This window comes from Homarus americanus, unplaced genomic scaffold (genome assembly GCF_018991925.1).
Source record: "Homarus americanus isolate GMGI-L3 unplaced genomic scaffold, GMGI_Hamer_2.0 scaffold9741, whole genome shotgun sequence".
In the NCBI taxonomy this organism is placed as follows: Eukaryota; Metazoa; Arthropoda; class Malacostraca; order Decapoda; family Nephropidae; genus Homarus; species Homarus americanus.
Window position 1 is genome coordinate 746,454 of NW_024747359.1, and position 16,234 is coordinate 762,687.

The 16,234-nt window shown below is 42.0% G+C and overlaps 1 protein-coding gene across 4 annotated transcripts in view; it reads right to left on the reverse strand.

The window, feature by feature from the left end:
* The window catches only part of LOC121879566 (E3 ubiquitin-protein ligase SMURF1-like), a 131,823-nt gene extending 117,009 nt beyond the window's left edge, over nucleotides 1-14,814 (reverse strand). For all 4 annotated transcript variants that reach the window (XM_042386226.1, XM_042386224.1, XM_042386223.1 and 1 more), the window contains exon 1: nucleotides 14,696-14,814. In XM_042386226.1, the coding sequence (XP_042242160.1) occupies nucleotides 14,696-14,750 (55 nt within the window). In that variant the 5' untranslated portion in view covers nucleotides 14,751-14,814. The remainder of the gene's footprint in view (nucleotides 1-14,695) is intronic.
* Nucleotides 14,815-16,234: the final 1,420 nt, after the last annotated feature.

Consider the following 16,234-nt stretch of genomic DNA (forward strand, 5'->3'; position numbering starts at 1 on the left):
GAAAGAATGAGGGGCTGAAAAACTCCTGCCAGCCCCTTTGGTCTTCTCGTCCTAAAACAAACACAGTACTGAATATATGAGCGAGGGTCCCCCGGGTTGGTTTAAGGGGGAAAGGGTGGGGGGAATGCGAGAGGAGGAGGAGGGGAGAGAGAAGGGGAGAGGAGAGGGCGTGAGGCTTAAAAATCTCCCATCATATGCCCGCCACTACTGATCAGCTGTTGTGAGGGTTACGACGGGAGGATCACAGCAGCTGGGGGGACTCAGACAACCAAACACTGATCCAAGGTGTCGTACAGTAACATTGAGACAGGGTTGGGCGTGACACAAAAACAAGGGGTTAAAAGGTACATTGTTTGTAGGACAGGTGCAGGCGACATATACTAACGTGTATACTGTGTGTGTGTGTGTGTGAGAGAGAGAGAGAGAGAGAGAGAGAGAGAGAGAGAGTGCAGGTGTGAGTTGAGTGGAGTACAGGTAAAACAGGTCCACCAACACCTCCACTTACTTCCTGTTGCTCCACATCTACAGTATACTTCTCCTCCGCCTTCTTCTGCCTCCACACGAATATAACTTCGCCCTGGCAGACATTGTGGACACCAAAAAATAACCAAACCACAGCTATCGGTAGTATTTGTCGTCCCTTTACACACACACACACCACTAACTGGGGGGAGGGTCAAACACTAACTACCAACTCAAGTCTTACTCCAGTGCCCCCCTCACCTGTCTGTATCAGCCCCTGCAACTCCCAAGGTGTACTGGGGGAAGTAAGACTAATACTCCAAGATTAAAAACAAAAGAAAAATTATTACTTGTTCAAACGAGGAAACATCTTGAAACGTTTAAACAAGGACGCGTTTTTATTTTATTTGTATATTTGTTTTTAGTTCTTGCAGGTAATTGTCAACATATATGATGGTATTTACTTTTTTGTTTTGTTATATAATACCTGTATATACGATACAAAATTCTGTCTTGACACTTGAGTTAAATCTTAAATGAGAAAAAATGTATGTGTGTGAAGTCCTGTCTCACTCAATGGGGTGGATAGAAAGGTGAAGAAAGGTGGTATAACACACACACACACACAGGTCAAATCTTCTTCAACATCACGGTCAGGGTCACTTCCTCTTACAACAACCACCACCACCACCGTGACCTTCCCACCTGGCGCCGAGGAACCCCCCCCACCCCGTCTTCTGGCCAACTTCCTCACCCCTACACCTCCCTACCATAGATAACGCCACTGATACAAATATTTATAAGGTTAATATAAGTGAGTGAGTGAGAGAGATAGGTGGCGCAACACTTCACTTCCTCCCTCCACGTGTTCTTGACGCCTTCACAAAAACTAGCAGTGATAGCACCACCACCGGGTTTATCAGCACCTGTATTTATGTACTCAACCTCACTCGCTTGTAATGCCAATTAAAGAGTCCTTGGATGGTCTTAAATAACGTATTAGACCGAGCCCTTGGTAGTTTTATTGCTTATCTACATAAATTTTAGTAGTGTTATTTGTATTTTATTATCATTATTACATAATAATTATAGGCTATTATTAATCAACACCATCTGTATTACTGTTATGATCAATACTCGCTACTATTACTTGTCTTTTTGTTTATTATTAATACCATCATTCAACTTCTTGTCCACCACCATCACATTTATACAACAACGCCACAATGGCAGCAGGCGCCACCCCACGACACAGGAAGCAAGCAGTGAACCACAACAGACAGGTAGGCACGTCTCCTGGCGTCTTGTTTTTTCGCTCTACCCCTTGCTCTACCCTCCCCCAGGCTGCCCGGCATTGCTACAGCGGTCACACGTGCCAACTGGGCCAGCCACCCTTGCCTCACAGGTGCCACAATACTGTCACGCACACTAAGTCTACACGTGTCCGCTCTTTTAAGGAGCACATGGGGCCTTGCTGGAGCGTCTGTATCTTGTAAACCTTCTCTGTATTCCATCTTAAGCCTCAATTTACACATTGTTTACTCTCTGTTTTCGTCTAACCATCACACACGAAAAATTTTACTTGTGGCAGTACAGTAGCGGGCAGGGAACAGATACTGGGGCAATAAGCAGGACCTCTTAGTACCGGACGGCTGGTACGATTCACTCTACACAGTACCCATAACCTCACTGGGCGGGGCTGTCCACTTCCTCCACCTCATTGACCGGGCGCATCACCCCCACTCCATAGGTTACTGTGCTAAAGCTCACTAAAACACCTGATCACTGAGTTAACTTTGAGGTGAAGCGAACCGTGAGACAAGTGTATGTTGTGGACAGCGAGGGGAGATAACAGTAGGGAAGGAAGACCAATTGGAGTGGGGGGTAGGGAGGTTAAGGAAGACTGGTTATGGGCAGGAAGAATATACTGATAGGGTGGGAGGGGTGAAGGGTGGCTGGTGGTCAAATGGGCCCTAGCAATAACAAGACTCCAACCTAACCTAACCACGAGGATTAGAGCCAAGTCCTGTAATGCATCAATCTTAACTGGCCCTGATCCTATGGGTTGTGGCCAATTAGGACTGAAAGCCATCTAACCCCAAACCAACTGATCGGCGTCGAGATGACTTTACAAGCGACAGGAGTTAAAACGTCAACATAGCTCTAGGGTCGTCCTAAAGGGTCGTCCTCAGGGGTGTCATTATCGCCCAGTTGCTTCGTCTTAATGTCAGTAATGGGAGTCGCGTGACCTACAAACTGCAGCAAACAATTATTTACTCTACTGGAATGATGATCGCAGGAGGGAAGTACCAGAGGTCGTCCTTCCAGCCATGATGAGTCAATTAACTCTCTAGATTGCTGCACACTGTCTCCTCCAATTAGCCGACAAGTTCTGGGTAACACTGATGGCTAATTAACTACATACATAAGTAACTTTTGGGAGCAGGGATAAATATATACAGTTGAAGTTTGTTTGTTTCTACATTAAAGCCAAATTATAACTTCATCTACAATATCTACAACTTCTGTGAACATATAGCTGAAGTTTTTTTTCTCTCTCATACAAGATTATGTGAGTATATAATGTGTATTTACGAACGCATATCGGTAGACGGTAAAGAAGTAATCCCAGTGTTTCAGCCGGGGGATCTCTGAACTGGAGGTAGCTAGCGCCGTGGTGTGTGGCAGGCACCCACACCCAAAATTAGAATCACGCCTCTTTTTTTTACAGTTGACAATCCAAATGCTTGATCTTACCCGGGGCGACATTCTGCCAAGTCTCTCTCTCTCTCCTTACACCTGAACCAACCAGCCGGGAGCGAAACGATTCTCAAGAGTTATACTGAAACACAGGTTAGGATGGGTCAGGTTCAGGTCACGCAACGCTCACTATGACACCAGTACACCAACAACATTCACAATCATATGAAAAACTGGATTTATTTTATAGTTTTAAAGTTAAAGCATTTCAGCCTCTGGGATTACGATATATCAACCTTAAATTCTAGTTTCAAATCATAAACAACTTTCAAAAACTATGTGGCACCATGACCACTGACCAGCAAAGGTGATGTACCGAGCCGCGTCCCTCTCTCCCAGACTCCACGGATCAATTCCTCATTAAAGGTGTAATCCTCGTAGGGAAATTCTCTCTACACTGATATCGCAACATTTTCCTCTCCTTCGTGGCGGTGATTCCTATTTTAGTCCACCGTGAAGACAAGCGGTTTTTCCTCCCACTGTTAAATTTAGAGTGCCACTCCCACCAAGTCCATAGAGTGCCACTGCAACTGGGTACATATAGAGCAACCTTCCACTGGGTACACTTAGTGCCATCCGCCAGAGATACAAAGCCAGTCCCATCAGTACATACAGTGCCACAATGACAATTCAGTCCTAACCCTCACCTATGAAATCTCAGATGACTGGTTGACATAATTAATACTCAAGTCTGATGAACAATTTAATAGGTCTGTTACACTCATTAACCGGAGAAGTAACCCCCCCCCCCACCAAAAAAAAAAGTCGTCACATATTGTAGAAGGGAATTTTTCAAGTCCGTACATCATAGCAAGCTGTCATAGTGTCAAACTCAAGGATGTTACCATATTAGAGATGCTGTGGTCCGTCTCTCTCTCTCTGACTCACTATACATCATACCGTATTACTAGTGAATGATCACCCTTATCCTTGTAGTAGTGGTAGTAGTAATATAAAAACCGAGTGCCAAGAGCAAGCGTATATGATAAAAATTAACAAGCAATGAGCCAACACTGGTGACAGGCTGCGTTAAACCACACAAATAAACACCCCTCAAGCTCTCCCCCCCCCCTAAAAAAAACCCTCAACACACAGTCAAAACACAGGAAAAGGTGGGCATTGGGATGACTAGACGCAGCGGTAAAAAGGGACAAAACAAAAGGTTTAATGTGATAATATAAAGAGGGTGTGTGTGTGTGTGTGTGTGATGGTCCGCACAGACTCGTTTCATATTAACATTATCATTCTCCCGCATTAAAATCACACAACAAAATAAAACGCACGTCGAGGTCTTCTGTGTCACAAATGAAGGAAGGAAGGAAGGAAGGAAGGAAGGAAGGAAGGAAAAATCATGTATACGTGCAGAAGCTCCCGAGTGATACCTGTCTACCTGTCGCGTAACAAAGTGGGGAAAATACGTCCATCTTACCTGATCTGTTAAAGACTGATTTTTAACTCATTGGTTCAGCTTAAAAAAATAGTGTCACAAGATACAGGTTGTTGTCGTTTTCTGATGATGTCTGTAGTCGTTTTTTTTTGGGTGTTGTAGTCGTTTTCTGATGATGTCTGTAGTCGTTTCTGTTGTTTGTAGTCTTTTTTTTGGGTGTTGTAGTCGTTTTCTGATGATGTTGTTGTCGTTTTCTGATGATGTCTGTAGTCGTTTTTTTTTGGGTGTTGTAGTCGTTTTCTGAAGATGTCTGTAGTCGTTGTCTAATACTGCTGTTGCCTGATGCTGTAGTCGTTTTCTATCATCATGTAAACAGAACGACACACACCACCAACCAGCGTCTCTACTCTGCCCTTACACTGGCCAACAGACACCACCGTCCCTAACCCCCCTCACCACAATACACCGTACTACTATTACTAAGCACTACCACCACTAATAACAATACAGACAATAATAATAATCGATCATATGAAGAGTCCCCCCCCCCCTTCCCCTTACGCCGCGCCAGGGGGAAAATTCTTCAGGTGGGAACGCTAGGGGTGTATATTCTTCAGTTGATCACCACGACTTAAGTAATACGGTCAATGAACAGGTCACGGTGAGAGACTAGGTTAGGTTAGGTTAGCCCCTCACCAAACTTCTCACTTAGTAAAACAAATCATCAGTTAGAACTAAACATAACAAGTTATCACCAGCACAGATAACCTTGTCCACGCCACTATCCTTCTGCCGCCAGACTCTGATAAGGACGCAAGAGTGTACAAAAAATATATATTGAATAATCTAATATGGCTCATGATAAATAAACATAAGACGTGCAGTATACGATCTCTCTCTAATTTGTCTCACAGTTTAGAGAGGTGTAGACGCCATCTCTCTCTCTCTGGACAGAACCCAGGAACAGTGTGCACTAAGAGGTAACGCCATGACCTTGTCGCCACACACACACACACGTCAACTCTGACTTTATCCTTCACCTCCGCTACTGGGGTTTACACTTCCCTATGTGACAAGGAGAGAGAGAATGTTTACACTTCCTTAAACTGAGAGAGAGAGAGAGAGAGAGAGAGACGCATGAGTGCCTCCGGTCTCGTGGAAACTAGAATCTTCAAGGAATTTCCGGCATGGGCTACTCTGGCAGTCACGCTGGAGAGAGAGACAATCCAGACGAAAAACTGCCGACTCATTTCCTATAAACCCTTTGAACAAGTGGAAAAAAAAATATCAACATATGTCCCATTTACCCTGAGCCCGAGTCCACACACACAGACATACATAAGGAAATAACCAGCCAGCAAGTCCCATCATAAAACACCTGATTCCCCTTATGACAATGGTAGAAATTTGTTAACTGTTGTATTGCAGGCTTTGATTTTTGTCGCCCCCTCTATAGATCTATGCACAGGAGAGCCACATCATCACTCAACTAAGATTGTGAACGGATAACACCACAATGAACATCTATGTAGGAACAATGGAGAGTGATCGTTTACCAATACAATATCTGCATCGAAAATTTGTGACGGGAGTTCCCATCCCTTATAAGCCTATCTGACAGCATCCAATCAAGGTATACACGTAATCATCGACTAGGCCCTCATTTTACGCCTCTCTCGTCGTCATCTCCCATCGTTCATTATCCTCCCATTCTTATTCTACAGCTACTCTCACGGTCACAGTCCTGATGGAATTCAATCTATGATCCCATACCTGTGTGAAGCCAGACGCTCCACCACTTATCACCAAGAGTCGTTCAAACTCCACAATAGGCAGCGATCCTCCTTCCATTCATCCTTCACTCCTCACACTTCCTGTACGTGGAAGTCCCCGCACTAGTCTTACTTATCATATACCATTGGCAGATTTCGAGCTTCGGATTATGTAGACATCGAATATTCACAAATTATATTCGCGTTCACCTACTGTATTAGCCGAGACCTGCGTGAGACAACAGGGCGACATCGCTGTGTGTGTGTAGCTGCTGTCCTGAGCTACTCCATTGTGACATATAAAAATAAACATTATTATACAAAGAATAAATAAATAAATATTGAAAGGCGAGGAAGCATGAAGGCCCAGCTGGCTCGTGGTGCGGTGTTCTGCACGTCTGGAATTCACCACCTCCACCTTGCTCTCACCTGAGCTGGCACCTGTCCAACTTCCCCACAGGAGCAGCGGCAGCGACCTCACCAACGTCACCCTCTAACCACCACCTATCCTACTCTACACCAACACAATAACATCATAACGACGAACTACATTACTACAATTAACTGAAAACAAAGCCAAAAGGATTTCCTTGGGTTGACAGTCTCAGTAACAACAACCACAAGCAAACAAACTTGAGCTTGTGAAACCTCATCCTCATTAGGCTATACTCCACACCTGAGCTACATTATCATTTAGTAAAAAAAAAAGTTACAATGAAAAATAAGCAAACCTTGAAGTAACCACAAACACTAACAGCAAAAACTAAGGATGTTCCGCTTCGCCCTGTCCACCTTGATGCTGTTACCTGATAGATTTACTCGTAAATCTGAGAGAAAACAACGCGTCAAATATCTGCCACAACATAAGTTAAGGTCATGCGTGGGCAGCAAACCTTGGTCATAAACTAAAACGCGTAGGATGACGGAGCACAGAGGCACCTGCCACTTTAACCACACTGACAACCCCGTTACCAACCTTCACTAACTCGAGGGAAAATAAACACTAAGAAAAACATAACATGGAGTAAGAATATTATGAACAGTGGTACTGACCGCCATGGAGAAATTCCTTCACACTCACACCACTTGACCAAGAACACCAGGTCATTCTTCACCAAATTCTTAATATTAGATGGACGAAATTTTAAAAAGCCAACAAGCACCAGACCTAGCAAGCCCTCACGAGTACTGCTCGCTCTCTCTCTCTCTCTCTCGTACAATCAAAGAAGGAATAATCCTTCGTCCCTCAGACACGCCTACGAGTTGCTCCTCAACCTCAACTACCGTCAAATTCTCACTTAAAACAGACAAACTTTAATTTTTTTGTTTAATGGAGGTTGGGATACGAGACAGCCAGCCAGTAAATATCTATTAACGCACCAAGTTAATGTGCGTGTCGTCATCTAGTGAGTCACATCCGAACCTTGATCCGAACTGTAAAACGTTTCAGTGTCGGAAATGAAACCACTAATTACCGAAAGATCCATTACAGAATTCTAGGGATTATGTTACTATACGTTTCCTGTTCCCACGTGGAAACTGTCCCTGTCGTCTTGCCTTTACATAAATGAAGATATGCATACCGGTAACTAAGCTTTATATGAACACACTTAAGCTCGTGTATGAAATATAGCTTACTTGTATTTCGACTCCAGGGGGAAAAAGCCTCTTCATACACCAGCCCCAGTACAGTATTACTGTAAAACACAACCCTGAAAAAACGACACACAAGGCATAACTCCCCCTGTGAAGCACTTGTATACAGGACGATATAACTTTCCGCCGTGTTTACATCAGATAACAATCAACAATAAAGGCCATTTAAGCAGGGGAACAAAATGCCAGTGCAAGCGTACATCATCCCTCCCTCCCTCGTGTTGTATACAAAAAAGGTTGAGTGGGGGGGAGGGGGCCCACACATGAAATAATGACACACGATAGTAAATCTGTCCGACTATCCCAAGGTAACATTTATAAAGCCACTCACAAAATTAAATTACGCTGTTTACTTCAGACATACACCGGGTACGTTCCTGAACCATTGGAGGGGAAAAAATTGCAAGTCAGAGGAAATAATAAAAAAAATAATAAGGGGACCTAATATGAAAAACTCGTCGCTGAATAACGAGCTAAATACATGTAACCCCCCCCCCCTCCCCCCAAAAAAGTGAAGGTAAATAAACCAAGCAGGGGAAAATATTCAAGGGAGAGGCTGGAGGAGGACACATTCTTCCCAGCGTATATACCTAATGAGCCAGGCGCCACTGAATAGATAGGCCTACGGACGAAAAAATACCAATAGTGTGGTGGATCATGGAGGCAGAGCAGTTTAATAATAATCCCTATGGAGCTAAAAAGAAAGTTACACGGGTAGAAAGCACCGCGACACTGTGTACATACATAAGCGGTAATCCTAGTACAGCAAACTTGAACTCAACACTCCCCACCCAATGATGACTGGGTATAGGAGTCGTGATGCGGAAGATTACGATGGAGTGACATTGACGGAGTGTGGAAGAGAGGAGTGGAATATCACGAAGTGGGTTTATGGAAGACTGTGGAGGATTATGGAAATGTGGCGTGTGTGGAAGATTATGGAGCAGTGGAGAATTTACTGAGACTAAACACCAAACTTCCTCCCCTGCATCATCCACGTGTCGAGACAGAGAGGGGCACTAATCACACACAGGAACAAAATAATTGGGACGTATAAATTGGATTAATAACGCCAAACCACCTAACATGTAACGAGACCCAGGCGATGGATGATAAATATTCACATAACTCATAAATCAGTAATTCGTGACGGCGTTATCCTTTCACCTTGAATATATTACAACCCCCAAATATTAATATCAGCAAGTCACAGGAGGTTCATGCCGTTTCCTGCAGCATTTAATAACTTTTTGTCAATAACTCTTCCACACACAACACCTCACGTACAGTTTGTTTATGCGTGTTGTATTTTAATCATTATTCCTATTGGAGTCTTGAGGGAGGCTAAGTGGACAGGTTCTAGAAGTTTAATGTTGGTCCATAAACTATTGAATCGCCCGGCCCTGTTCAGCATTATAGTACTGGTGACAATGACAGAAGTGGATCAGAGTGAACGACAGTGAGGGAGAGTTGCTCCACAGTGACCCTCCCGTAACGGACCTCCTCTCTCTCTCTCTCCCTACCTTCAAGTTTTTGTCGGCCATTCACACCAAGCAACAATCTAAACCAGGTATTACCATGCGTTCGCCGTGACGGGAACTGTGACCAATGTTTACGCTGTCACTCGTCAAGTTACCAAGTGCTGGGGAAACTAATTCATTTAATCGCCTAATCCCTTACATCTCTTTAAACAGACTGCAGAAGGCAATAACATAAGACTATTTAAAAACCCTAAATCACCTACATTTGGTTAAGCATTATCATTGGTAAATTATAAAGACTCATTATAAGGTTGATTTATGTACCGTACGTGTAGATAAGCTGCCGAGCCTCAAATGACCATAGCTATCCACTCACCCCCTCCCTGTAACTCCGACACTCTCCACTCCCTCCCTGTAGCTCCGACACTCTCCACTCCATCCCCGTAACTCCGACACTCTCCACTCCATCCCTGTAACTCCGACACTCTCCACTCCATCCCCGTAACTCCGACACTATCCACTCCATCCCTGTAACTCCGACACTCTCCACTCCATCCCTGTAACTCCGACACTCTCCACTCCATCCCTGTAACTCCGACACTATCCACTCCATCCCTGTAACTCCGACACTCTCCACTCCATCCCTGTAACTCCGACACTCTCCACTCCATCCCTGTAACTCCGACACTATCCACTCCATCCCTGTAACTCCGACACTCTCCACTCCATCCCTGTAACTCCGACACTCTCCACTCCATCCCCGTAACTCCAACACTCTCCACTCCATCCCCGTAACTCCAACACTCTCCACGCCATCCAACTCCAACACTCTCCACTCCATCCCCGTAACTCCAACACTCTCCACTCCATCCCTGTAACTCCAACACTATACACTCCATCCCCGTAACTCCGACACTATCCACTCCATCCCCGTAACCCCAACACTCTCCACTCCATCCCCGTAACTCCAACACTATCCACTCCATCCCCGTAACTCCAACACTCTCCACTTCCCCCCTCTATGTAACTCACTGTAAACAATATCGGTATCATAAAAGTTGCCGAGAATGCCCCATCACTGTCTACACTACAGGACCATGGAGTGGAAGTGAATGGTTGAGTTGGACAAGGAGATGGCTGGCAGTTGGTACCACCAATTAGGGCGATTAGAAGGGCAGACAACCCCAGGGAACTACAGCGACCCACGACCTGCCAATTTTCAGATTGCTTCTTGTTGCTTTACTGACATTTGAAATATTTACCATACACTAGACACCAAGTATCCATCTCTCCCCAAAACCACTACAGAATATACAATTTGGCAAGTACAAACACTTACAGAATGTAACTACCTCGCACACCCCGGAATAAAACAAACATGTAGTAACTGGCAAACAAGGTCCAATGCTTTTCTCAAAATATTTGTTGTCGCCCGTCTTTACATGGAAAGCAAGAGTTTTATTATTTAAGTGAACGTCTTTGTTCTGTCTAACACAACTCATAACCTTAATATGATAATGCCCACTAATACTACTGTCGCCTGTCCAAGCGCCATATTAAGCAACACGTATGAGGTCAATGGGCACGACTTTGACCCTGCCAACCTCTGCCTTAGAATCCCTCAGAGGGTGATAAAGGGGGATACACCAATCACTACTAGCGAGTACTATAAAACACAAACGATATTAACGAATATCCGTAGCACATCAGTTCAGGGAAAGACTTTCATTTCAACAACATACCACAAGGTTAGCATCCCACTTGTATCTTCACCATGGGGCACACGCTCTTTGCTCATTAACACAAGGAGTCTAATCACCCTATACATCTAAACATTGGGAGTCACGTTCTAGGATTGACGTGTTGGTAATTGATCATATGGATTTAAATCATAGGGCCAATGTTCTCAGGCATTAACGTACGGTAATTACCCTCATGTACCTGAACAATGGGAGGTTTGTTCTCCGCTAGCTCTAACTTGGTAATTGGGATCCATGTTCTCCAAGTAGTTAATAAAGTTTGGTTATCACCTGTAGTATCTAAACCATACGACCGTGTTCTCTGCGAATGATAATCATTCCTATATTGAAAACCACGGGGGTTCATATTCTCCGCGCATAGTAATCGTTCCTATGTACTGAAACCAAAGGCCCATGTTCGCCACGCATTAACGCACCGCTGAACTAAAACTTCAAAGATAATGCGTGACGGTCGTACAGTAATTAGTGTTCTTCTCAAATTACGAAGCCGTCGGGATTCTTTCCACACCGATCCATCTTGGGTTAAGGCGATTCAACTCCGGAGCCCAGGAGACACGTAACAAAAGAACTGTAGTCTATACATCTTCCGATCTGCAGTTTTGCCTCAAGAGTGCACATTCTTAATGTATCCCAAAACCTCAATGTCAAAAAATGAGATGGCATCATTTTAAAATCCTGAAATATTGCAAGTTAAAAAGGCGGCATTGTTTTATTGTTTGCACCAACTCGGAGAAAATATCCTCCTCTCCGACATGTCAGGACATAACAAAGAGCTGCCGCTATTGTTTACATTAAGGCTGGCACGACGCTCACCAGACACGTCGGGAAACACAGACATGCTTGTATTTTCTTCATCTACAGAGTTTGCTCGAAGCAAGTGATAATTTCTTCGGAACTCTGGTTTAGAAACGTTGCTCACATGAGAACTTAAAACAAATAAAAATGTATCGATCTGGAACTTGATGTTCGTGGGGTCGAGCCTTGTAATATGTTCAAAGAGCCTCTCCTCTCTTAAAATGTGGGTAGGGAGGGGGGATATCCTGCTCAACGGATAAAGTGGCTTTGTTCTACAATTCTAAACAGCAAGGAGCCCATCACTGTTTCCCGTGGCTATATTTCTCATGTGACTTGTACAGACGAGTCACATGACGATCAGGCACTGCAGCTCTTTTACCTGAGCATTAAACACCCTACCACTCTAGTTAAGAGAGTTTAATCGTCAGTTGAAATAAGCCTTTAAGTGACCCCCAACACTTTATTAAACAAGTTTTCACTAAAATAACCCAAATTGATTAAAACCTTGGCAGCCATTTTGGTCCAATTTAAGTTATGATGACTTGATGCATACTAACAGCATCATTTATTTAATGGATTACCAATTTTGGTTCTAGTGAGGTCAAGCCATCACAACCTACAGTACAGTACTCTGATTACTACCAAGTCTCAACTCTGTATCTTGCTTCAAAATCGATAACTGAATTTGTCCAATTAATTTGCGAAACAAATCCAACTTAACCCTAATTAGTCTGATATAAATTCCTTTCCTTAATATACTAAAAATTACGCTGGACCCCAGAAACAACACCCAAGCAAATGAGATCAATAACGCCAAAACCTCAAAAACAACAAAAACAAAAAACTCGCACAAGACCTTAGATTATCTTCCTGCACCTTAGGCTATCTGCTCCATTGTATTCACGTCAGATCCACAGTGAAAATGTTTTTATGACACTACAAATACGGTGTATCGGTACTGCATACAGATAAATATATTAATTTACTTAGTTTAATTATCACTCCATCTACAATGTACTATACACAAATTAGTAAATCAGTTAAATACAAAGCAAACGTGGAAAATGGGCGTAAAACGTTGTGTACATTGATCCCTTTACTAATACTGTACAGTGAAGAGTAGACTTATCATTTCATCCAGAGTGTACTGTGTATATTGACCATCGCATTAGTAAGGTGTGAGATCCACTAATATATTTAAAGTAATATGAATAAAGTATATAATCGTATAATGGATATTTTTTTTCATCGATTTGTTTATTAAATCCTGTAAATAAGTTTTGACAGTGTCTTGAGCCAAGTAACACTCAAGATAAGAAATATTATATACAAATTATAAATACAATGCATAAAATACTGTGTACACTATACTGGAGTACCGGATCTCATCAAATACTGCATTAGTGTTGATCGTCACCAAACGTCCTTTGAAGGCATAAGGGCAATGGGGGCAAACGTAAGCATTTTGTGGATGGGTATTAACCAGATTGTATCTAAACCCCTAATATGTCTTACTATTCCATAAACCACTACAGTATTTACATCCGGCAAACAGAGCAAGGGGTTGTTTTCAATAGGTTCATTCGGTGAACGTTCCTCGGAAGTGATGCAATACGCACAACTGGTGGATAAACTATAGCACAACATAGGTCCAAAACTAATAATCAAACTTATACTGAGGCTACCTCAATGAGATACGTTCACATCACTTAAAACATTATAATATCTGCTAGTTACCTTGGCTTGTTTCGTCTGCTGTCATGATTGATGTGCTAAAAAACAACATTGACGTACAATGTAAAGGCTGACAAAGTGAGTTCCCTAATTTACTTAAAAACCGTAATAAAATTTAATGAACCAACACCTGACAATCGGTGACATACTGGGGTAAACCTTCAGAACAGCACCCACCCTAAACAACAGAAATGAACGTGTGCATGTAAAACACACCTGCTGTCACTAGGCCTTAATAAAAAAAAATTTAAACCCACCCAAAGTCAGAATTGCCGATATTAGGTGTTAATGGGTGAATTAACAAAGATAACATTCATTCCGACAAATTCATTATCTACAATATATAACATCAGTGTAACAAACCCTCAACTTTTTTTTTACATAAATTAACCAACGATGTGGTCAATTATCCTGTAAAATACAAAATGCCACAAACGTCACACACAACGAAACTTGAGTCTCACCGTCTTTAAGTGGCCAAGAGCGTCACACGAACACTATTCTGCATGTTGATGATTATTCAAGAAAGCGAACTCTTACATGTGTATATCCCCTGACATGCCCCGCCACCAGTCCACGTCGCAGCCTTGGGTTGGGCACACCATATCAACCAACAATTTTGATTCATCCAACCATTAGCCTGATAAGATCTTGTTATACACATTAGAAACTTCTTAAACTGTACTCACACTATACATGACATTCTTATACACGTCTACTAACTGTGGTTGACGATAAATGAGGAAACCAACGTGGGAACAGGAATGTCCAGCCATTTTGGGGCAACACTCCTACCCGCTGAGCCAAGAAACATGGGAAGGAGACATGGCAATTATGTTGTTCCTCAGCGATAATCTCAATGAACAAGCTTACTAAACTTTTACTTACTTGTGAGGCGTATCTTCATCGCCCCAGTCCTCCTGGGGGGCGCTGGATTGGACATTCTGCAGGTTAATTACAAAATAATCACCATCACTTACAACACCTCCTCACGCACTCAGTCACTCTCATACACTGAGGGAACGAATAGCAAACAACAACACTACCCCGTCCCGCGCAGGGCTGCCAACCGGTTCTTCCCAAATATGTGGCTTACTTACTAAAATTGGTCTGGTTGTTCATAGAAATCATTTTAAATTACTTGTGTTTTAAAGTATTACAATGTTTAAATGCATAAATTTTATATATTAGAGAGCATTATTTATTATGCAACGCCTTTAAAAAGATTTCAGACCAGCAAGTGGGAAATGTTGGTACCGCGTAACAGTTATCTGAGGTACCAAAGTCGGCTGAAGTTTTATATTTATTTCTCTTGTAATTTAAGCTCATTACAAACGATACATCATATACCTATCAAAAATGTTATCTTGCACCAGTTTGCAATTTACTTTTTAAAAATAATACATGGCTTTCACCATAGCAAATTGTCGAAATTCTGTGCGCGACTTCTTGCAAGTTCAGTGGTTAAATGACTGAATATAATTTTTGTCATGTGAATACATAATGGAATATCTGATAATATCTTATGGTTTTATTATTTATTCTCCAGTTTCTGCTCGTTACTAACATTCCATAACTAGAACTATTAGATTGGACTGTTCTGAGTCAATGATATAAATAAGGGTTTTTACACGTTATCTATAATTTCTAACTTTTCGAAAACTTAAACTGATTTTTTTGTGGAAACATTAATTTCATAGTTATAACCTATAAATGAATAACATCATTACCAACCGAATCTAATAAAAATATAATTTGATTATGCTATGATGGTAAACGAAGTCTTTATTGAAACAACAAATTTTACATTCATAAGCTTCTGGCTTTCGATATTGGCGTTCATAATACTCAAGAGTTATTTGTTTGATGACTAGGATTTTGTAAGGCTATCTATTTATTCTAATAATTTATAATATAATTTAGGTTTTAAACTTTAATTATACTTCTTACATAGCAGTTTCCTGAGGGCTGTGTATTGTCAAATTACTACATATTCATAAATTTATATCACAAACGTTCCCATGAATGTGTCTTGAACTTGGGTACTGTACAGTATATATTTTATTATTTTCGCGGTTTCGCTGGAGAAGAGAATTATATTAAAATAATCTCGTTATTCTGAATTTATCTTTTAACTAATTACGGTCAATTAACACGAGGAAGAAGATCAATTTAAAATAAAGAAGTGAACGTGAGTGAACGTGATAAGTCAAAGCAGAGTAAGAGTAACAACGTTCTTGAATCTTCACCATTGACGAATTGACGAACATCCATCGTACTGCAGGACACCTTAGACTCGTTTAGTATGAATTTGAAGCAGCAGTTAAAAAAATCTTACCGAAATTAAGTTGACAAATGGAAATAAAAAAAAACAGGAAGACTGAAAGGTTTCCACGCCCATCACTCTACTGTAGGTATACTGTGGAC